The 23,565-nt window shown below is 39.7% G+C and overlaps 1 protein-coding gene across 1 annotated transcript in view; it reads right to left on the minus strand.

Moving 5' to 3' along the window:
- MED12L (mediator complex subunit 12L) overlaps positions 1–23,565 on the minus strand; it is a 625,295-nt gene that overhangs the window by 5,166 nt on the left and 596,564 nt on the right. Inside the window, 6 exon segments of the mRNA XM_056807762.1 lie at positions 266–347; positions 8,994–9,143; positions 10,241–10,397; positions 11,400–11,632; positions 14,243–14,332; positions 20,180–20,230. Coding sequence (XP_056663740.1) covers positions 266–347; positions 8,994–9,143; positions 10,241–10,397; positions 11,400–11,632; positions 14,243–14,332; positions 20,180–20,230 — 763 coding nt within the window.

Below are 23,565 nucleotides of genomic sequence, written 5' to 3' on the forward strand. Positions count from 1 at the left end.
TAAAATCCTTTACCTTGCATCTTATAATCAACACTGTGTATTGGTTCCAAGGCAGAAGAGCGGTAAGGGCTAGGCAATGGCAGTTAAGTGACTTGCCCAGGGTCTCACAGCTGGGAAGTGTCTGAGACTAGATTTCAATGCAGTATCTTTTGCTCTTGGCTTGGCTCTCAATCCAGAGAGGCATCTAGCTGCTCTCCTTCCGCCCTGTGGTTTTAACCAAAGAACTCTAGGAAGCATACATCCAGGTAGTAAGTGGAATACTCACTAGAAAGCTGCTTCTGGAGTTGTCGGACTAAAGCTGCTGTCTGTTGTTGTTGCTGTGTTTGCTGTAAGCCTTGCCTGGGGAACTGTAATCACAAAAGGAGATAAGGATGAATGTCAGTTGGCATGACTCTCATTGGGGACCACCAGGGAAAACAAGAAACACCCACATACACAACACACAACACACTCACACACACACACACACGCGCGCGCGCACACGCACTTCTTATCCAGACTGTTTTTGACCAAAGTAAAATTCTTCACTTCAAATTAAAATGGAAACACACAAGTGTTACATTCTGGGAACTGCATGAATAATGTATCAGTCTGGGCATTAAGAGTGAAGATATGCCTTGGTGGAAGGTATGTTGTCCTTTTTTTCTGTCTAGTGCACTCGCCACGTTGGCACATTGGGATAACTCTGCCCCTTGTCTATTTCGTGCCCTTTTAAGGACTGAAATTGTTCGGGAGACTAGGCTGCACTTGAGAACAGGAGATACTGATTTTCTGCAAGTTGTCTTAGACCACTCTGTAATAGATAAACTTTGTTTCTGTAGCAATCATCTAAATTAAAAATCAAACCATTAATGTGCCTGGGCAGCATTTGGGGTCCATGAACTTTTAAAAATATTTGGATAATTGAACTTGTATTTCATTGATATCCTTTGCAATCCTATGTATTTTATCTTTTTTTAATTTAAAAATATTATTCTCAGAAGGGGTCCATAAGTGTCACCCAACTGCCAAGGGGGTCCGTGAGACATAAAGACTAAATCAGCCCTGGTGTAGATGGTTCCTGATTTAAACAGGCTGCCTTCAAAACATTTGTTTCTAAGTCAACTGTTTCGAAATTGAACTTCCTTTTCCCAAAGAAAGCGTTAAAGCTGTTAGCCAGCAAATGCTTACTTAAATCATTAATGGAGCTGAACTAAAGGTGCTAATCTGACAAGGTGAGAGTGGGGAGGTCTTGGGGGTTTTTGCCGGGAGCAGATGAAGAGAAGAATTCTTTTCAGTTTTCAGGGGTTCAGGGCTGGCTCTAGACAAAACTAGGAAATAGGCAAAGTTTGTCTTTAGCTTTTTCCTATCTTTCTCTCTGACCTCTCTCCCAGGTTCCAAATTCACATCTCTACTTGCCTAAAGAATGTCTCTATCCAGATATTTTTTTAGTGCCTCAAACTCCTTATTGTCTGATATGCTCCTCATTGTGTTCCTGACTGTCTACTGGTCCCCAGAGTTAAAGCTGGAAGGGTCCTCAAAGTTAATCTAGTCTAACCCTTCATGTAACAGATGAAGACACAAGCCCAGGGAGGTTGCTATACTTGCTGAAGGATCAAGGTGCAGTTAACATCAGAGGCAGAATCCGAACCCAGCTCTTTGGACTCCAGAGCCATGGTGCTTTCCCCCTGCATCACTGCCTTCTTTTCACTGTTTCTGCCTGTGATATTACCTCTCCCTTGATCTCCCATATTTAAAACTCGTGTTGCTTTTGACTTTTTTTCCTATCTTCCCTAGCATCATGGACTCTCAGACTTGGGGCCCTGAGATACCATCTGATCCAACTGATACCTGAACAAGAGAATGTTTTTTTTTGTTTGTTTTGTTTTGTTTTAAATCGAGGATATGTTGTGCTTATGGACTTATGATGATCAAAAATGATTGAAGAAAATACTGTGCCAATCTTGGCAAATAAAAGAGGTTCAAATATGTTGCCATGGTGATGATTAATACAACCTGCTATGAATCCATAGAACATAAGAGGGTTGAGTTCAAATCCAGACTCTGACACTTACTAGCTGTGTGGCCCTGGGCCTCTATCTCTCTGAGCCTCAGTGTTCTCATCTGTAAAAAAAAGGCACAATAATACTTTCACTACCTACCTCACTGGATTGTTGGGAGGAAAAGTGTTTTGTAAATTTTAAGGCATCCTACAAATGTGTTATTTTCCTTTTTAAAAAAAGTGAGAGAAAAATATAGTATGTAATTACTGATTTTTCTACAAAGACATTTTTTACATAATGAAGCAATTTTTAATTCATATCAGCACAATGACGGTAGAAAATGTGGCATACAGACAAGTTATTTGAGGTTTTTATTATAAGTCAGTCACCAGAAGTTAAAACAAAAAGGAATACAGGTAAGTCTTGATTAGTAGGAATCAGTATTGCACATGTTAATAAAATGACATAAATAACAAATAAAGTACCAAAATAACAGAATTAGTAGCACATGTGTATTTGAATTTACACTACTTGAAGTTATAGTTATGTAAAACCTGGTGACTGGGTCCAACCCAATGGAAAAAGGCAGTGTGAATTCAAATAATGCAACCAATCCAGGGAATTTATTACTCATACTAATCAGGACCTCACTGTAATGTATTGTCCCTCTTGCAACTCCACGGCCTAAATGAATCTCTCCATCAGGTCATTACTCAGTGAAATTCTGAGTTGCCCAATCTGGCCCAGGTCATTCTGTAAAGCCATAATGAGAAGCTAATAGTCAGGATCGATCAATAAGTATTGATAATGACTGCCTATATATCAGGAACTGGGGACATGATTAAAAAAAGTGAGATAGTCCCTGCCTTCAAGGAACTTACGTTCTCCTGGGAGGGATATGATAGGTGCACGATAAAGAAATATGAGATATATACAAAATAATTATACGATGCCTGGGGGGGGGGCATAAACAACTGGAGCCGCTGGGAAAGTCCTCTTGAAGGGACTGGAATTTGAACTGATCCCTGAAGGGAGTGAGCCTGCTCTAAGGAGGGAGAGAATTCAGGCATGGAGGTGAGAATGTGGAAGAGCAAATGTCATGAGTGAGGAATGACAGCTTGGCCGGCTTGGCTGTGGCAATGATGAGAAATCTGCCTGGAAAGACAGACTAGAGGCAGCTTGGGCTGGGCTTCAGGATTTTTTCCTTAAAGCAACAGAGACCTCTGAAGCTTCCTGAGCTGAAGAACGATGTGGTCATACCTGAATTTTAGAATAACAATCTGGGAAGTGTGTGAAGGATGGATTTAGCAGGCATGTGAAGCAAGTGAGGGTAGACAAACTAGATAAATAGCTCGAGCAAGAAATTAGGGCAGTTGTGGGATGAGGAAAAAGAAACAGATGAATCTAAAAGATGGTGGAATCTCAAGGCTTTGCAATATCATTGAACACAGTGAGTGGGGAAGAGTGAAGGGCTGAGGATTAATCCTAGGTGGTAATCCCAGACACCTGGGAGAATGGCAGTATTCCTGATAAAATAAAAATAAAACATGGGAGTTAGTATAGAAGCAAGGATAAATTTAGTGGGGAAATGAGTTCAATAAAAAGGGGAGAGATGGCTAAGTAGTACAGTGGATAGAGCACCAGGCATTGAGCCAGGAGGACCTGAGTTAAAAATATATCCGCAGATACTTTCTAGCTGTGTGATCCTGGGAGCAAGTCACTTAACTCTGATTTTCTAGCCTTTGATGCTCTTCTGCCACTCTTAGAATTGGTGCTAAGACAGAAGGTAAGGCTTAAAACAAAATGATTGAGTAATGTTTTGTGTGTGCTGAGTTTGAGATGAATAGGGAATATGGAGGTAGAGCTGCCAAGCAAACAGTTAGAGAGATAATGGTACTGGAGTTCATGAGAGAGCTGAGGGCTTGACATATAAAAATGGCAGTCAATCACATAAAGATGATTCCCCAGGAGCTAATGAAATCACCGAGAGGAGAAAGCCCTTGGTACTTTCTTCCACCCAGTGGATGGGGCTTGGGCCATGAATCCATGGGAGATGGAGAGGGCTAACAATACTGGCCTTATTATAATTCCCTGCTCCTTTTCCTACTATGTGTCCTTCTGTACTTTTATTGAAAACACAATGGAGTTTTAAGCTTCCAAGTTCTTTTCAGCTCCAACGAAGGGGTTAGAGAATTCAGTGGTTACTCAGGGAAATACCAATCCTCCGTAAGCATCTGCTGACTATCCTTTTCTAAGTCAGTAGCATGGAAAGGACAAAGGGTTGGTCTTAAGAGTGAGGAAGACCTGAAATCAAGTTCTGTCTCTGGCACATCACAGACACGACTCATTTCAAGGTCTTACACAAATCAATAAGACTAAATTATAGGTGTAAGGTCAACCTGCATTTGTGACAGGACTCTGCACTCGGGGAATTCCTTTATAACGTAATTGCCTTCAACTCCCCCCTCTAAAAGATTTTTTTTTTTTAAATTGAGCATTCGACACTAATTTGACAGTTAATCATATAGTCAATCGAGTCAATTCCATGATTGTGAATTCTGTCACTACTAAGATATTTTCTGAAACAAGGACAAATAGCACAGGTACAAGGACTCAATTATTTTCTCCAACACTCCCTATATGTGTCTGTTCTCAAGTTATTACTAGCTAATTTCTATGGTTGAAGGAATGTCAGGTTGGCAGACCACAGGCTCCCTCTGTGGACTTTGATTTCCTTTTGAAAAAGACGGGGTTGGGATAGATGAATACAAAGGTATCTTTGGGCTCTAAACATCTGTAATTTGATGAAGTACTTGGAAAGAAGACACCATATTTGTTGTACTTCTTTTAAAATCACCTTAAGAAAAACTTCTCAAAAAACTGAATCCAGGTGGCTATCCCAATATTTGTCACGAAGCTACCATGCTAGTCTACTAATCTAGCAGGTGGCAATTTAAGTAAGAAGACAACAGGGAAAGGTAGCCCCTCTATAAGTGGGTACTTCCAGAGATATGAGAATCAAATACATCTGTCTGCTTGGCACACCTTCTTCCCCACCCCAGCCTTCCAATGCAAAGCAGAGAAACTCTTTTTTCTCCATTCTCCATTCTGAATGCCATCTGGACTATGGTCAATGTGGGAATTTGCTGGACTAGAAATATTTATTACCAGGGATTTGAATTTTTTCCCTTTCCAATGAGGATCAGAAAAGTAGAGAGAAAAAAATTTTAGTTGGAAAAAAGTAAATTAAAAAATGTAAAGATGTAGGCAGGCACAAAGTCTGCACTGCTCTAAGAACTTAATCTTTTTCTAAATAATCCAATCAGAATGAAAACTGACAAGTGTTCAGCGACAATGGATTGGTGGCCTGGAAAATGCTGATATGATGATCTAGAAGGAATGGCTCTTCTTATCAAGAAAAAACCCTTTGATCAAATGTCATAGCAGGTGTATCATTTTTTTCCTTTGCTCTGGAAAACCTAATGATCTGATTCTATTAGCTTATCCCTCCCTACCTGTCAAAGCCTGCCAAAAACAAATAATTTGAGTGGAATAGAAAGTAAAGTTTTGCATCTAGAGATCCGACATATTAGGATCTCTAGAACTCATTCCTTTTCTTTCTAAAGGAGGGCTACAATGTCTATCCTTTTCTCACTCCCTTAGAAATCCTGAAAAGTTTGGCTGTTGAAGGCTATCTGTAAGGCACTTGAAGCAAAGCTTCAGACTTTGATACGTGATTTGTTTGTATCTGAATTAAGGTTAATGCATCATTCATTTCAAAAGTCAAACATGAGGATCTGAGCAGATTACGTAGATTCCCAGATATGTAGTTAAACCTGGGATTCTAATGACTGTTTTTTTGAAAAATCCCAGATTTTAAAAGTATCTTTTACCATGTTTTCCCAGGCTGCTAGCTAAGGTGATCCTGGGTTTAAGATGAAAAGAAAGAACACAGCAGGAAGGGTCTGAACATGATTTTCTTCAATTCTGGCCAGGGTTCTAAGGAAAGTCCGTTCTCTTTTTACAAGAATGGAGTCAGCAGCTAACCCAGTAACTGCAAAGCTTTAAATACATTTTCAAGACCGGAGGGTAATTGAAGCCAAGGACAACAGATGCCAAAATCTTATTTAAGAGCAAAGCGAATTCTAGTTTAAATTCCAGATGTTGGGTTTTTAAAAAATAACATCCAAACGATTTAGGTTAGTAAATGACAATAAAGGCAGTGATGGATAGTCACCATAAGCTCTACTAGGTAAACTTGAGTTTTCTTGGCATTTAGGAGAAAGGCATTAAATTCACGCCCACTAGCAAAAACAGGGGCTTTCTTGTCAGTTCATTTGAAAACCTTTAGATAATGACAGCTTGTCCGTCTGTCTGTCTGTCTGTCTACCCGGGGCAGACTTGTGTTGGAAAAATAGCGCATTTGTGCAGGCTGACAGATGAGATGTCCCTGGTGGTTCTGGTGACAATTTGCAGAGTCAGCGTCTCAACGTGAGCTGAGATCTCAGAAGCAATAACCTCACATTAAATGTGTTTTCAAGGCTACAAAGTACTTTACATTCCTCATCTCACTTGAGCAGATATTATAATCTCTAGTTTAGAGATCAAAAGGGATAATATTTGAAGAGTGATTAATTAGCACATTACCTAACAAATAGTAAGCTTTTAAAAAACTCTTGTTTTTGTCTTAGAATCAATATCGTATGTTGGTTCCAAGGCAGAACAGTGACTGAGGGCTAGGCAATGGGGGTTAAGTAACTTGCCCAGAGTCACACAGCTAGGAAGTGTCGGAAGTCAAATTTGAACCCAGGACCTCCCACCTCTAAGCTTGGCTGTCAATCCAATGAGTCATTTTGCTGCATGTAGTAGGCTTTTAGTAAATGTTCATTTCCTTCCTTCCTTTTCCTGAGGAGAAGGAACTAAAGGACACAGAAATTAAGTGACTTGATTAGAGGAGGGATATGAACTTGATTTCAAGTTCTCATAAATAAATGGACAGAGCTAGTTTTAATCTTCCACATCCTTCAAGGGGCTATCTTATTCACCTCCTCAAGGAAGCCTACCTTGACTACTAGGATCTTCAAATATGGGTCAGGATGGGTCCTTAGAGATCCTTAATCTCAGTGATTTTGAACCTTTTTTATGTCATGGATGCCTTGGGTAGTCTGGTGAAATCTATGGACCTTTTCTCAAAAATCATGCTTTTAAATGCATATAATAAAAAACACAGGATTATAAAGAAAGTCAATTTGAGTTAAATGAATCTGTCTATTCTATCCTTCCACTCATTATTGCCTATCATTTATCTATCTAACCTAATATCTAATCTAATCTCTAAACTCTCTATTCATCCATCCAACATCATTTCCTATCTATCCATAGATCTGAATGTGTTCATCATTATTTACCCATCAGCATTATCTATCTACATACCCATCCATCATCATTTATTTTCTTTCTCTCTCTTGCTTTCTTTGCTTTACCTTCCTTCCTTCTTTCCTTCCTCCCTCTCTCTTCCTTCCTTCCTTCCTTCCTTCCTTCCTTCCTTCCTTCCTTCCTTCCTTCCTTCCTTCCTTCCTGTCATTTATCTATCTGTAAATAAAAAGTTGAGGGACCACTGTCTAAGTTTTCCTTTTTACAGATGAAGAAACTGAGCCCCAGAAAAGTGGCCATTTATCCAAACTAACACAGATAAACATCAGAGCTGAGATTTAAAACCAAATCCTTTTGACTTAAATCTACTTCTCCATCTATTCCATTGCAATGGCTTACAATTCCTGACCTCTTAGGGCAGTCATATCAAACTCAAGTAGAAACACTGGCAGCGGTGATATAGGAAATCACAAAGTAACATTTTCTGTGTTCTTTTGTATTTTTGTTTATTTTGTTAAATGTTTCCTAATTATATAAAAAACCTCTATCTTTTGTCTTAGAACCAATACTGTGTATTGATTTCAAGGCAGAAGAGCAGTAAGGGTTAGGCAATGGGGGTTAAGTGACTTGCCCAGGGTCACACAGCTAGAAAGCACTTGTCTGTGGTCAGATTTGAAACCAGGACCTCCTATGTTTAGGCCTGGCTCTCAATCCACAGAGCCACCTAGCAGTCCCCTGTTCCAAATACGTTTTAATCTAGTTTTTGGCACTGGCATGGGCATGTTTGATATTTCTGTCTTAGAGCACTTATTACATGTGCCATTAATTTGTTTTTTTATTTATTTAAATTGGCCATATTTTGTACTGCATTGTTACTGAACAATACTTATTTACCTTAATATATATATATATATATATACACATATTTATTTATGTTTTGTTCATACATACTCTTAAGTTTCTAATATACCGTTCTCTAATTTAGAGTATATATCAGACTTTGTCTAGCTTTCCTCTCTTTTGCTATCACAAACTCTAAGATGGAATAGTCACCTCTTTCCCAAGGGTTCCAAATGTATTTCAACTTATTCCTTGTTGATCTGAATCAAGTTGAGAATAATAGCACCACCTTTTTATTGCTTTCTCTACTGTTTGAAGAACTAAATTACCATTAAGGCAAGTAGATGATTTATGAATGATCAAGGGAGTGAGAAGGAATGGGGGAGAAAGGTAGGAGGATAAGAAAGAAAAGGCGGAGAGGGCAAGAAAAGAAGTACAGAGATAAAGAGTAGAAGAGAAACAGAGGAGGAGGGAGGAAGAAGGAAGAGAGAAGGTAGGTGAAAATATAAAAAAAGGATGGAGAAATAGGAGAGAAAGAAAAAAAGAAGAGGAAGGAAGGAGAAGAAGAAGAGGGAAGAAGGGAGGAGGAAGAAAGATCAAGTTGTAGAAGATATCTGGATAATGAACTTTCCAACTACTAGTTATCCATTTCCTCCTTCTGTCTAGGAGGACTGTAGTATAGTCCTCCAACAATATTACTTATAAAGTCCATGTATTTAATGATGGTTTTTAGGTCATATGAACATGTAAAAGCCACCCACCCTAAACACATACATGTTCTTCAACAAATATTCTTACCAAAGGTTGTTGAGCCTGCATTGCTTGGAGTCCCAGTGCCTGTTGACCCTGGGGCTGCTGCTGTTGCTGCTGCTGCTGTTGTTGCTGCTGTGTCTGTGGCTGCTGTTGTTGCTGTTGAGGCTGTTGCTGCTGTTGTTGGGGCTGCTGCTGCTGCAACTGAAGAAAATACTGATCAACATTGAAATACCATCCAAAGCCACCAATTGGTCGGGTTTTTGGCTCAACTCAACAGAAATGACTTTCCTCCTTAGCTCCCAGCAATATCCTACGTATTCTTCAAAGCTCAGCTCAAGGACCACTAACTCATGACATCTTCTCAGTTCACAAATTTCTTTTCTAAATGTAAGGCATTTCAGTGGAAAGACTCTCAATTCCTTCTTGAGGCAAGCCCAGTTCTCACTTGGATAGGGTTTATTAGATATTAGATATTAGATATATTAATGGGAAGTTTTTCACTGAAATCTCCCTGTGTTAGCTCTACCCATACGTTTCCATTTCTTAGATACGGTCATTCAAATGTCTATATTGCTTTCAAGTTGACCTGGTGAGATGGGCATTATTATTGTGATCTCCATTAGTAAAGATAAAGAACCAGCCTCAGAGTGGAGAAGTGATTAGCCTTTGGTCAAACAGCTAGAATGAGAACTAGAGACGAAACTCTCTTGATTTCAAATCCAGGGCTCACTTCATAAACCTCTTAACTTAAACCTTATATCATAAGCCTCTTATTTCAGTGTTCTCTCCCTCTTCTGCTCTGCCCCGATGCCAACCAGGAACTGAGGCCCACGGACGAGCTGTCTGAGCTTGATACCGGGAGCAGGGCAGGATGGGGAGGGCTGACGTTTCATCGATGCCCCTCATTTCCATGGTCAGTCTCAAGATGATCATGCTAATGATTCCATCCTATGTCTGCCTCCAAATACTTATCCTATGCAAAGATTTTGGAGTTATTTAGAAAAGTGCCTAAAAGTGATCCAAGTTCCCAGAAAAGGGGTGGAAATAATAGGGGTTTTATTTTTTATTTTTTTAAGAAATATAACAAATCTTAAAGAATTATATCAATGCTGCTGCTGCTGCTGCTGCTATTAAAATAGACAATAGCATGGAAAGAAAGGATTATTCTTAACTAAAGTTGGAACTAGACTCTTTTGGGCTAACTCTTCCCTTGTAGAAATAGAAACGTTTCTAGGAGTTTGTTTCCTTATTTGTATACACTAAAAGCATTCACTTATCGCATGATCTCCCACCTGAAGGAGCCTCTGTTGTCTGATTTGCTGCTGTCTCTGCCTCATCTGGTCCTGGGGCAGTGGCACAGAATTGAGGTTTGGATGGGGTGTAGTGCTCAGGACAGCGTCCAGTCCCCCGCCAACCAAAGGACTTTGTTGTAAGGGTTGATGAGTCAGTCTGGAAAGTGAAGACAAACTCAACATCTGTTCTTCAAATTAGCAAGTGGAACACAAATAGCTGAACTCTCAGGATTTATAATATACTGGGAAAAAATTGGTGTTAAAAAAGTCTGAATATCCATGATTCTACCAATAGATTTATGTGAACGTATAGCTAGTAGATGGTTGTTGTGACAAAGAGAAAGGGGGAAAAGTTTCTTAATCTTTTTTGGGGTCATGGATCCCTCTGGAAGCCTTGGGTGCCCTAGGAACCCTGCCTCCTCTTTTGAGAATAATGTTTATAATATTGTATTTTATGTTATTGTAATGTTAATGAAATAAAGGATTACAACATAAACCAATTCTATTAAAAAGATGGAAGGTAAGGGTTTCTTTTCAAAGGTAACCCCTGGAAGGCAGGAGCTATCTCTTTACATCTCCAGTACACAGCACAGTGCCTGGCACATAGAAATTACTTAATTTTATTTTTACTTATTAATTACTTAATTACTTTATTAAATTACTTAAATACCTATTGCCTTTTGCTTTAAAAGTTGTGAATCAAGATTAGTTTTCAATTTTCAATGTCAATAAACTAATTATCTGGAGGCTCAGGAGAACCCCAGTTTCCTAAGCTATGAAATAACTAAACCTAGCTGTAAGAAATAAAATTAGGAGTGCCTCAAAGTTAGAAAATGTTTTTCCGCCGCCAGTGAGATAGGCAGCTTATCATCATTCCCATTCTGCAGAGTGAGGACTCTGAAGTCACTTTCAGGGCACTCTCTCGGGTCCCTTCGGCGTTTTTCTGATCGCCCCAATATCCCCAGGAGAAGGCAAGTTCCTTGAGAACAGGGGCTTCTGTCTCTGCATTTGCCCAGGGCTCACGTGCCTGCGGGTGACCCGCCGCCCCTGAAACTGCCCGACCATCACGTCCGAAGACGTCAGGTAGCACTCAATGCCTCCCCAGGTTCCACCATCCTCCGGTGCTCTGCGGGCAGCTACAAAGCGGGAAGAGTCTCACCTCTGAGAGCCCGGCATCGGCTGGAGGTAGGCGGCGGCGGCAGCCTGCTGCTGGATGTACCCGCTGGGAGGCTGCTGTTGCATCTGCCGAAGCCTCTCCATGAGAGCCGGATTGGAATGCGTGGCTGGGTAGGTCCTCGGGTTGTAGCCGGGGGAAAGGACCACCCCGCCAGCCTGCTGCTGCGGCTGGAGAGGCATCTGAGTACTGTACATGGTATAGCCGTGGGGCATCGCCTGCAAAGGAAGGCAGCTCCCACAGTAAAAGGTTGACTCTAACGTCATTAGGGCATCCTCAGAGACCGCTTCAGGGAAAACAGAAGAGGAAAAACGTAGGACCAAAGATCTAGAGCTGGAAGTTAGGATGAACACACTAACGTTGGGGCAGCTGGGTAGATAAGAGTCCCAGGCATGGAGTCAGGAGATCTGAGTTCAAGACCTACCTCACAGACTTCACTCGTTGTGTGACCCTGGACGAGTCACTTAACCCTATTGGCCTCCGTTTCCTCATCTGTAAAATGAGCTGGAGAAGGAAATGGCCAACCACTTCAGCATCTCAGGGTTCATGAATGGAAAAGGATTAAACAACAAGAGCGTGTCCATAGAGCTTTAAGGTCTGCAAAGCACTTTACATAGATCTAAACCTTTCAACCACAGATGAGGACACTGAGCCAGACAGGCTACAACGGAATTTAAACTTCTGTCTGAGTCTACTGCTCTATCTACTCTATCACCGAGTTATTTAACAGAAGAGGAAACTGAGGCCTGGGGAAAGCAACTTGCCCAAGAACACACAGGTGTTATGAGAGGTGAAATCTGAACACAGGTCTTCGGATTTCAAAGCCGAATCTTTTTCTTCTGTACCTTTATGGAATGCTGATTATATGTGGAGGCATTCAAGGCCCTGAATCATCTGTTTTCAAACTCCCTCCCCCCCCACCCCCCCAGTCTCTCATTTGACTCTCCCTTCCTGTACCTTATGCTCCAGCCACATCTTAACATGGCACAAGCTTTCTTTCCCAACTCTTCCTTCTCTGGTTGAACTCGGACCATGTTCTAAAACCCAAGTGAAATGCTTTCCCTGATTTCCTCTGATCCTGCTCCATGAGCTGGAAATGATCATTTTTCATCCTTAAGTCTAATAGAACTGATCACATACTACCTTTGAAAAAGTTTTTTGATCACATGATATTTTGAATTATAATTCTTATTTGTGTATATGCCTTCCCTCCCCTGCTATAATAAGAGATCTTTGTGGGCAAAGACTGCGTATTATTAATCTTTGTATCACCTCCATTACCTAGAATGACACCTTGTACACAGAAAGGGCTTAGTTCATGTTTAAGATTATGGGATTTTTTAAAAAATCATTTATTTAGAATATTTTTTCATGGTTAAATGATTTATGTTCTTTCCCGCCCCTCCCGCCACTCCTTAGCTGATGCACCATTCCTCTGGGTTTTACATGTGTCATTGATCGAGACCTATTTCCATATTATTGATATTTATACTAGGGTGATCATTTGGAGTCTCCATCCCCAATCAAATCCCCATCGAAATATGTGATCAAGCAGTTGTTTTTCTTCTGCGTTTCCGCTCCCACAGTTCTTCCTCAGAATGTAGATAGTGTTCTTTCTCGTAAGTTTATGGGATTTTTTTTTAAAGAATGGAAAGGGACATGAGAACCTAATTCCATTTCAAAGATGAGAAAACTGGGACTAGGAGTGATTAAGTGACTTGTTCAAAGTAAGTAATTAGTAGCCAAGTCAGGATTTGTGCCCAGCTCTTTTGACTCCATATTCAATATTCTTTCTACTATATCACATGTTGATGAATGAATAAATGAATAAATAAAAGAATGAAATGAAATGAAATGAAAAATGAAATGAAACAGAATAGGGAAATAATCAGATTAAAATAACTTAGTCAAGGAAAGAAAGTTCTTTAAAAGGAAAATCTTGAAGGAGGTCATAGAAGTGGATTCATGAAGAAGATTATTTTCTAAGAAAATTTTTATTTTAAACTCAACATCAAACAAACCGAGTCTTCCCAAAAGGGCTGTGTAAGAAGCTAGGGATCTCTTTTTGTATGCCTTAGTTTTATAAGTAAATAATACATATAATATATAAATGTAAACTAGGTGTCTTTCCTTCCTTCCCTTTTCCCTTCCTTTCTTCCTACTCTCCAAATGAAAAAGAGAAAAACAAACCCTACTACTGAATACATCCACAAATACATGGGAAAGAATATTTACATATGACTCCATGCATGTATACTAAGACAAAAGCACACACATACATGTATACACATATGTATGGGGGCTAGAAGGCTTGTATGGTGTTCACATATGTGTAACATACATGTACACATGTGTCTGTATTTATACTGGAACAAAACCAATTCTCACACTGACCATGTGTGGAAACAGGCTTCATTTTGCCTCTTGGGACCATCATCTCTCTAGTAAGAGGCAGGTATATGCTTCATCAATAGGCCTCCTTTTAAGCAGAAGCACCTCCCATGAGCAAAGGCATGAAAGCAGGTCTGGCTGTGAACTGCCACCTTCTGCCCTGCTACTCTTCCGAATTCACTGCCTTGTCTTGTACTTTGTCACTCTGGAAATTCTCACCAACGTCCTCTAGACGTCGGAGTCAATGCAGTTAACTTCAGTGCCCTGTAAGGAGAGGGCTGCTTGTCTGTAAATATTTTGTATAGTTCAGGGCAATAAGAACAGAACACTTGCTCTACAGTCTAAGCAGAATATCAGCTTTCTAAATTAAATAAGTAACTCCTCCCCCCTGTGGAAAAAAAATCAGTAATGTCGAAAGAATGAATGAATCTTGGTACCTGTGCCTGTTGCAACCCTGAATATTGAGGAAGCTGGGAAGAGGGTCGTACTTGTGGAGCAAAAATAGCAGCCTGGTCTAGGGGCTGGCCCTGCAAAAGAAATCAAAGGCAATTTTTTTTTAGATCATAACAGAAACAACTGGTATTTATTTCCTAGGCATTATTCCTGGTAACTAAAGTCTAGAGGTTTGTAACCTGGGGTCTGTGAGCTTTTCAAAAAATGTTGGTAGGGAACATCTGGATAGCTCAGTGGATTGAGAGCCAGGACTAGAGACAGGAGGTCCTAAGTTCAAATCTGGCCTCAGACACTTCCCAGCTGTGTGACCCTGGGCAAGTCACTGAACCCCCATTGCTCTTACCACTCTTCTGCCTTGGAACCAATACACAGGATTGATTCTAAGACAGAAAGTAAGGGTTTAAGAAAAAATAAAATAAAAAACAAAAATAAAAATGTTGGTAGCTGTATTTTGACATAATTGATTTCTTTTGTCATCTAATGCATTTTACATTTAAATGATTAGATTGAGAATGAATTTCGCCAGACTGCCAAGAAGTCCACATCAAAAAAAGGTTAAGAGTCCTTTTCATAGAGTACAGGTTTGTGAAATGAGGACAATTTAGTTTTTACTTCTTTCTTCCCAAAAGATATTTGTGAGCCATTTTCTATGTAGGTGCCAATTTTATGAGGAAGGCTAGAGTCTATCCAGTAGAGGGAGTCACTGACACAAATAGATGGTCCAGACTCCTTTGACTGTTTGCTCAGCTGAGTGGTTTGGGGGGCACAGTATGCCCCTATGGAGAAGCACCATTTGTGGTTTTACTCTAAACGAGTGGCATAGCAAACGCTATGCAAAGCAATCTCGTGAAGCCATCCAGGGCCACGAGATGGTTTTCAACCCACAAGACCTAAGAAGGACTTTAAAAAATGTGAATAGGATGGAAGTGAGACAAATGAAACTGAAATTTCACTGTAACTGGCTCTACAACGCCCCCCCCCCCAACTCTCTATTTGTCTCTGTTGAGACTAAATTTGGTGTTTTCCACCATTTCTAGAAAAAATGAACCAATGGCAACTTCGACTGAAGTAACATGATCTAAGATCAATCATAAACCGCAATAAGAACACTTACTGTCTACTCACCTGGCTCCATTCAATATGACTTTGGGTCACTGAAAATATCAATGTGTTTATAAGAAGAGAAACCTAACTATGTGTGCCTGCGCTTGCTGATAGGAAGAACTTAACACAAGTCTCAGGTAGACCCACAGCTTACCAGCATCCCATGGCTAGGTGCTTCCAGGAACCCCGGGGCTCTTTAGTAGATGCTTTTTGCTTGGTGGCATAAGAAAACAATGATTGTGATACTAGGAATATGGCCATAAATGGGAATAGGTGAATGCAAGACTAGAACATTTAAATATTCACTTGGCTTTCTCTTTAGAGGGAAATAAATGTGGAAAGCTAATTCATTCTTTAAACACTTAAATTACCCAATCTGAAATGAAAGGGACAGTTTGATGTCAAAACCATCAGTGAGTAGAAAAAACAAATAAGAACGGCCATCAAAATCCAGCTTATAGATGGGAAGGGAAAGTTTTCTCTAAGCTACACGTTTGGGCCACATTTTTCTATATTTGAAATATACACAATTTTCCTAAAGGGGAATTCATAATTAATGATACATGAATTCTAGATCAGACTTTAAAAATATTGCTAATATTATCCAAACTACAACCCTACCCAGATGCTACCCTTCCACTATTTTAACTTCACCACAATATTGCAAAGTTGGTTCAGAAATGGGCTGAACAAGATGGACTTTCTCTGAGGCACCTCCCGATTCTGTGTTCATACTTCAAAAAGAGGTGAATTCAAATGGAAATTATTTATTTTTGGGTTATCTGGGGCTATCCATCCATCTATCTATCCATCTATCCATCCATCTATCTATCTATCTATCTATCTATCTATCTATCTATCTATCTATCCATCCATCCATCCATCCACCCATCCATCCACCCACCCATCCATCTACCCACCCATCCATCTATCTATCTATCTATCTATCTATCTATCTATCTATCTATCTATCTATCTATCTATCCATCCACCCATCCATCTATCTATCCATCCACCCATCCATCTATCTATCCATCCACCCATCCATCTATCTATCCATCCACCCATCCATCTATCTATCCATCCACCCATCTATCTATCTATCTATCTATCTATCTATCTATCTATCTATCTATCTATCTATCTATCTATCTATCTAATCATCTATCTGTCTGTCTGTCTGTCTATATGGCTATATCTACCTATCTATCTATCCATCCATCCATCCATCGAGCTATCTGACTGACCGTCCATCCGTCCATCTATCTGTCTGACTATCTCTACCTATCTATTTAGCTATCTATCCATTCATCTCTCTCTCTCTAAGAACTTCCATACTTGCTTGCTTACCAATTCCTTGCTCCACCCTCCCCTCCCCTCTGCCTTGCAGGAGCCACATTATGGTACCATTTTAGGGAAAGTATTTGGAAACTTTCTTATGTGCTATATATCAATGTGAGTGATCATTTCCACTGAGGGGGAAGTCGAGTCAACCCACATTTATGCACCTACTCCAGGGATTCAGAGGCAAATGGAATTTTCTTTCTTTTTTTTTTTTGACCATGATTTATCATAAAGTTATGTTTTACATTGGGATTTAAAAGCTAGAAGGAACCTTACAGAATATTTATATTCAAAGCTGGAAAGAGCCTCTTAGAAATCATCTAGCTCCATCCCCTCATTTGGGGAATGAAGAAATTGAGGTTCAGAGGCAGGAAGGGACCTCTCTAAAATCAAAGAACCAGGCAATGGCAGAGCTAGGACTTGATTTTCAGTCAGTGGGATCTAGAACTCCTGACCCTCAGCCAGTGGGTCCCAGAACCCTTGACTCTCAGCCAGTGCTCTTTCAACTCAATGATAACACTGATATTTTTTATTTTCACAGATCAGAACAATTTCTGACATCAATGCATTATAATAACTTTTTATGATCTCAAACATATTTCTTAGCTCTTACATTTTACTTCTAACCTTTTAACTTTGGAAAAATTTGGGCTTAGCTATTTCACAAACAACAAATCAGAGGATAATAAATCCTAACAAGTGAACAGATTTGCTCTTCAGAATGTTAGGCATCCAGGTGTTCTCCCAACAAAAATAGCTTCATCAATCAACTGAGCAAACCATGAAGTGAACTTTCTAAAACAGACTTTGCTATGTAATCAAATTAGCGGATAGCAGGCATTAAATCGAAATTCAGTATTTTAGAAGAATAAGTGGTGCCTAACTGTCACAATTAGCCACTATAGATAAGTTTTCAATCTTTTGTCAGTGGTTCGTCTTTTTATAAGTGCCTCAACAGCTGTGACCTGGAAGCCATGCACTCTACTCATCTGATTCATAAAACATCTAAACACTTTTTAAAAATAAAAATAAAAAACAGTAAAAGGAACCTAACAAAACCTGGTGGGCAAAATTTTATGAGTTATTGGGTTGACACTTAGTCATTTATGATGACTTGAATAAGAGGAGACTCTATTGAGCAAAGCCAAACAAAGTCTATGTGAGTAATGGGTCGAAGGATTTAGAACTAAAAACATGTGGCTTAGTTCTCTTATTTCAGAGATAGAGGGAACCAAGGCTCAGAGGATAAAGGATGACTTGGCCAAATTCCCTCAGATAGAAAAGAATAAAGCTGGGATTCAAATTCAGGCACCCCAAAAATCAGTCTGAGTGTTCTTTCCACTACAGCACACAGAATTCTTATCAGGACAACTCTCTCTTTTGGCTGTAGGTAATTAACAGTGACAAAATCTCTCCTGAGACAGGTAGGTGACAGAGTGCATTGGCCCTTGGACTAAGGAGTAGGGAAGACCTGAGTTCAAATTTTGAGGCAGAAACTAATGTGGCCCTGAGCAAGTCAGCCTCAGTTTCCTTTTCTGTAAAGTGGGGATAATAACAGCACCAAACTTCTAGAGTTGTTGTGAGGCTTAAATGAGGTAACACATCTAAGTGCTTGGCACATTACCTGGCACATAGTAGGGATTATGCAAATGCTAGCTGTTATTCTTGAGAAAAGCTTTAAATTATGAGGGAGTTTCAAAAGGTCTCTTAATACAAGTTCACTTAACTTAGGAAAAAAATTAATGATAGTTTCAGTTTCGAGGACATGGATGCTCAAATTTATTGGAGCACCAAAACGAACATACTGGATAATGTAATGGATGGATGTCACTGGAGTTTTTTGAGGCCTTCCATGACTACAATAATAAAACAACATGGAAATGAAAATATTGACTTGTCAAGCATATTTTTTTATGTTCCTAACAGCACCGGAAAATTTCAAAGAACATTAAGACCACTGGAAATGACCTATTAGAACCCTAAGTTCAAACTTAATTTAGGTTTATTTTAAAGCAATAACAAAATTTGCCTGTTGAACTAAAACAACTGACAACTTAAGGAAATGATGTATAATGAAATTCATAAGACATCATCATCCTCTGGAATTAAAGAGGAATTTTTTCATCCTCCCTACCTCCACCAATGACCTTATCAAAAAGATTGAAACTATGATGGCGTGAGACAAGATGGACGGTCTCAAACATGTGTCTAACATGGAATGATTTTTCAGTCCCATTTATAAACAAAAGGAAATCTCACCTGTACCCTGCACATTCTAGACTGTCAAAAATAATTATAAATAATTGGTGTTTAGAGAATTTTTTTCAAATTTCTCTCTGTTGAAAAGTATCAAAGAACCAGCATAACAAACATTCCAACCAAGAGATATTCATAAAACATGACTAAACAGAGTTGGAACAAATTTTCAACCTGCAGTTAAAAACAAAACAAAAACAGGAAAAATACTAGACATGTGGTTAGCTAGGGATATTCATGAATTTGGATCCACACTTCACACTTTTACTGGTTCTGCTAAAAAGGCTTTTGGGTTCATGCTACAGGCAGAGTAGCTGCTGCAGAAACCAATAATTTAATGAAAGCAGACCTGTTTTAGTAAGATATTAATGGTTATACATGCAGGGGACAGCTGGGTGGTTCAATGGACTGAGAGCCAGACCTAGAGATGGAAGGTCCAGGGTTCAAATCTGGCCTCAGATATTTCCTAGCTATGTGACCCTGAGCATGCCACTTGGCCCCCATTATCTAGATTTTACCACTCTTCTGCCTTGGAACCAATACACAGTATTGATTTCAAGATGGAAGGTAAGGGTTTTAAAAAAAAAGCATACATGCAACAAGTCCTACGGTTAAAAAAAATTTTTTTTTGATTCCTTCTGTACCGAGGTTAGAAAAATCAATCTGATACATTCTGCCTAGTATGTGGGAGCTGGGTATGAGAGGGAAAGGATCTATTTTTATAACATTTCATTCATTATCAGACAATGGGTCTATTAAGGAGCATGCCATCTATTCCTCTGCTAGTGACAGAAAAAAAAGTCACAAAAAGAGAAGAATGATCAGGGGATAAATCGAGGTCACCAAGGAGATCATGCGACCAAGCCCAAGCCATGAAAATGATTCATTCATTTATAATATCATGTTGATTGCAAACGAAAAGTCCAATGTGATCAAAATCAGCCCAGACAATAATCAAGGTCTATTAGAACATCTTCTAGAGTGCATGGAGACAGAAATGCTTTGCATACGCTGAAGCAGATTCTAAACAAATACCTGTGGGGCTTAACTCCTATCAGGGGCTCTGTTTAAGGAATATTCTTCTATTCTTCACTTGAGTGTTTAAATGACTAGGTCATGGTGGTAGAGTTGTGTGTGTGTGTGTGTGTGTGTGTGTGTGTGTGTGTGTGTGTATTATATATATATATACATAAAAAGGAAATGACGGCAGGTGTTACCATTATGTTGTCAAAGCCATCCTGAAGGGGCACAGCAGAGTTACAGAAGTCCTATAGAAAGGGGACAGCAAGAAAATGGTAGACAATATACATAAGATTTCTTTTCTCCTATTCAGATTGGTAGCTATAATACATATGAAATATGAACTTTCTCACGTTAACCAATAAATATAAACCAGTCTCCTCTCGAGTCTTACCAATGCATCTCCCACAGGGTTAGAGACCTTTTTGAGAGACCCCAACTTTCCTTAATGGGAGCCAAGGGGATTTCTGTTCTAAGAATTCATTAGACTCAACGGTGGTCCAAAGACAGAGGGAGAACAGAGATTCTCCCAACGGTCCCCACACTTGACTCTGCCCATATGCCCCATAACACAATTGGATGCCAAAGCCACCCTCAGGCCAATCTGCTCTGTTTGGTCCGTAGGGGTCCTTAGTTCTGTTGGGCAACACTTCAGCAGCAAAACCATGAAATCATGGCATGGGCTGCCAGGATGTATGTTATATGCTGTTGTTATCGTTTAAAATACAAACTCAATTAGATCATAGCTTTAGTTTCATTGGCAATTAACCACAATAGAAAAAAAAAAAAAGATATCTCAATTGCCAAACTCAAGAATAGCGCTGTTTAGGTAGTGCCTGGGAGCCAGTTTATGATAAAGACAACTGATAACATGTTAGTGACTGCTCTTTTGTTAGCTAAAGGAATTCCATGTTTAGTCATTTTTGGAGGAATGCCAAAGCTATAAATGGACCGACTGCCATGCCAAGAATTACATGAACATTTACTCTTGCAGAAGCAAGAGAAGCGAAGGCCTCCCAAATTCTACAAGAATACAAATTTACTCTATACATTATTTAGAGAGTAACAACTTAGATTCCTTAAGCAAGTAACTTCTACTCTTGCCATGGTACGAACAGTCAATATAACCCATATTAAATGAGAATGTCAATATAATTTATAATAAATGGAAATCAGTTTGGGGCCCCCCACCCCCACTTTCCAACCACTGTGCTTGCATTTTAGTTTCCTCAAAGAAATAATTTGAAAATTGACAAGTCAAGAATTAAATCCATTAAGTAGACACGAAAAATTACATGCTTGCTTCACTAGAAATTCTACTGCCTCATGTGATGGAGTCAGAGTTTTTTTGTTTATGATGCAGCCTTTGACAGCCTTACAAAAGACTGATTTAGGGAAGCATGATCATTTACACTATGCCCCCACAGAGGTTAGGGATAAAGCTTGCTCATCTCTACTGTGTTAGGCCACCAGCTAGGAAGCAAGATGAGGAAAGTCAGAAGAGAAGCCTGAATGTTCAAAGCCCCAGAAATTTATATCTAGAGGATCAACTGCATGAAATCATCTCAGATATTATCAGGGGAAGCATTGAGGGGGTTAGTATGTACAGCAGGTACAGGCTGCCAAGGTTTACCTACTGCAAACAAAAGAATAAATCTGAACTTCTAGGGCAGTGATGGCAAACCTCTTAAAAACTAAGTGCCCAAACTGCACCCTCATACCACATGTGAGATCCACCCTTCCCCCAGACAGGGGAGGAAGGAAGTGCTATCACTGGGGTGCTGGGCAGGGGGGCAGGTGGTGTGAAAAATATCCTCAGTTGTGATGGAGGGGGAGAGGGGAGCAGCCTCCTCTGGCACACATGCCACAGGTTCTAGGGGAAGCTCCTAAATCTAGGGCAATTCTTTTGCAAAATCTCAGGATAATCAGAGTAGAGGCTGTAATAATCATGTTGGGGATTCCAGAAAACCAGGTTTGTGGGATGAGTAGTGATTGTGGATATTGAAGAAATCCAAATTCCTTGAATGAGGAAATAACTAAAAATAAAAAGAATTGCTAATTTATTGTTTTTTCCAAGAAAGTTTTGTATTATTCATCACAGATTTTCTTGCCTAACTAGGGATAATCACGTCATTGTTTGGGAGAGAGAATATTCCCACAGAAATCCTACTTTGAAATAGAAACTGCTACTCCTTGATCAGTTCTGCTCAGGAAGAATAAATTCTGAGGTATAATTACTATCCAACTTGCTTAGTTAAAAGCACACTTATGAGGTACTGCATGCCCAGTCTCTTTGTAAACATCCTCAATCCCACATCACTGAAATGCAAACTCATGAATATGTCCAGTGATGCATGCCAGAAGGAATTGTGTGTGTGTGTGTGTGTGTGTGTGTGTGTGTGTGAGAGAGAGAGAGAGAGAGAGAGAGAGAGAGAGAGAGATTCATGCAGTCATTATTTATTATAAGGCTCCACAGATTTAATAAGCTGCTAGATATTGGGGATACAAACCCCCAAAAGATATCAGTTCTTCTGCTCAATAAACTTACATTCGATGGAATGGAGGATGGGAAGGAATGGAATGGGGAGAGGGGGAGAGGTGGGGAAAAACATATGCATAGTTGTGTGAAAACAAAATACATACAAAGAAGTTTTGGGATGGGACTGGGATAATCAGGAAGGGCCTCTAGTAGCAAGGGGGCCATGAGTTGAGTCCTAAAGGGAGTTAGAGATTCTAAGAAACAAAGATGGGGAGGGGGAGTGTTAAGGCTTGAGGGATACCCCAAGCAAAGTAGGACATGTGATGTTCTGTCTAAGGAACAGCAATGAAGCAAGTTTGTTCGGAATATGAATTGTGTGTGAAATCTATCTGGGGACAAGTTAAGAGGAAGGCTGGGAACGTCTTTAAGTGACAAATGGAGGAGTTTGCGTTTTATCTTCAAGTTAACAGAGACCTACTGAATCGTCCTAAGTATGGAAGGGAAATGGCCAGATCTGGGCTTTGGGAATATGGCTGGAATTTTTGTGGAGGTTGTAGGGGAAAGGGGAGAGGTTGGGGGCAGTGAAAGAAAGTAGCCTCAAAAACCTCCAGGACCATTAGCAAATGGATTTCTTGGCTTCTTTCAAATCTCAGGTAAAAATCTCAGCTTCTCTAAGAAGTCTTTCCTAGTCTTTGGTATTTTCCCTCAGAGAGTATCTTCAGTTTATTCTGTCTTTATCTTATTGGTACCCAGTTGTTTGCTTGTTATCTCCCCCATTAAAACATGAGCTTCTGAAACTAGGAACTATACTTTACATTTCTTAGCACACTGCCTGCAACATTGGAGGGGTTCAATAAAGGCTTTCTGCCTTGAGTGGAGGTAGAGATTCAGGTAGAGATGTCTACAGGAGGCTGATGATGTGGCATTAGAACTTGGATTTTGGAGTCCCTTGCATGGAGATGATAACTGAACCCAGAGGGGCTAATGATATTTCCAAGACAACTAATTTAAAAGGGAAAAGAAGGGTCAGTATGGAGTCATGGGAAATATACACAAATGATCCCAAACCATTTACTAACCACCTATTGAGTATATATACTGAGG

The sequence above is a fragment of the Monodelphis domestica genome, chromosome 8 (genome assembly GCF_027887165.1).
Source record: "Monodelphis domestica isolate mMonDom1 chromosome 8, mMonDom1.pri, whole genome shotgun sequence".
Lineage (NCBI taxonomy): Eukaryota > Metazoa > Chordata > Mammalia > Didelphimorphia > Didelphidae > Monodelphis > Monodelphis domestica.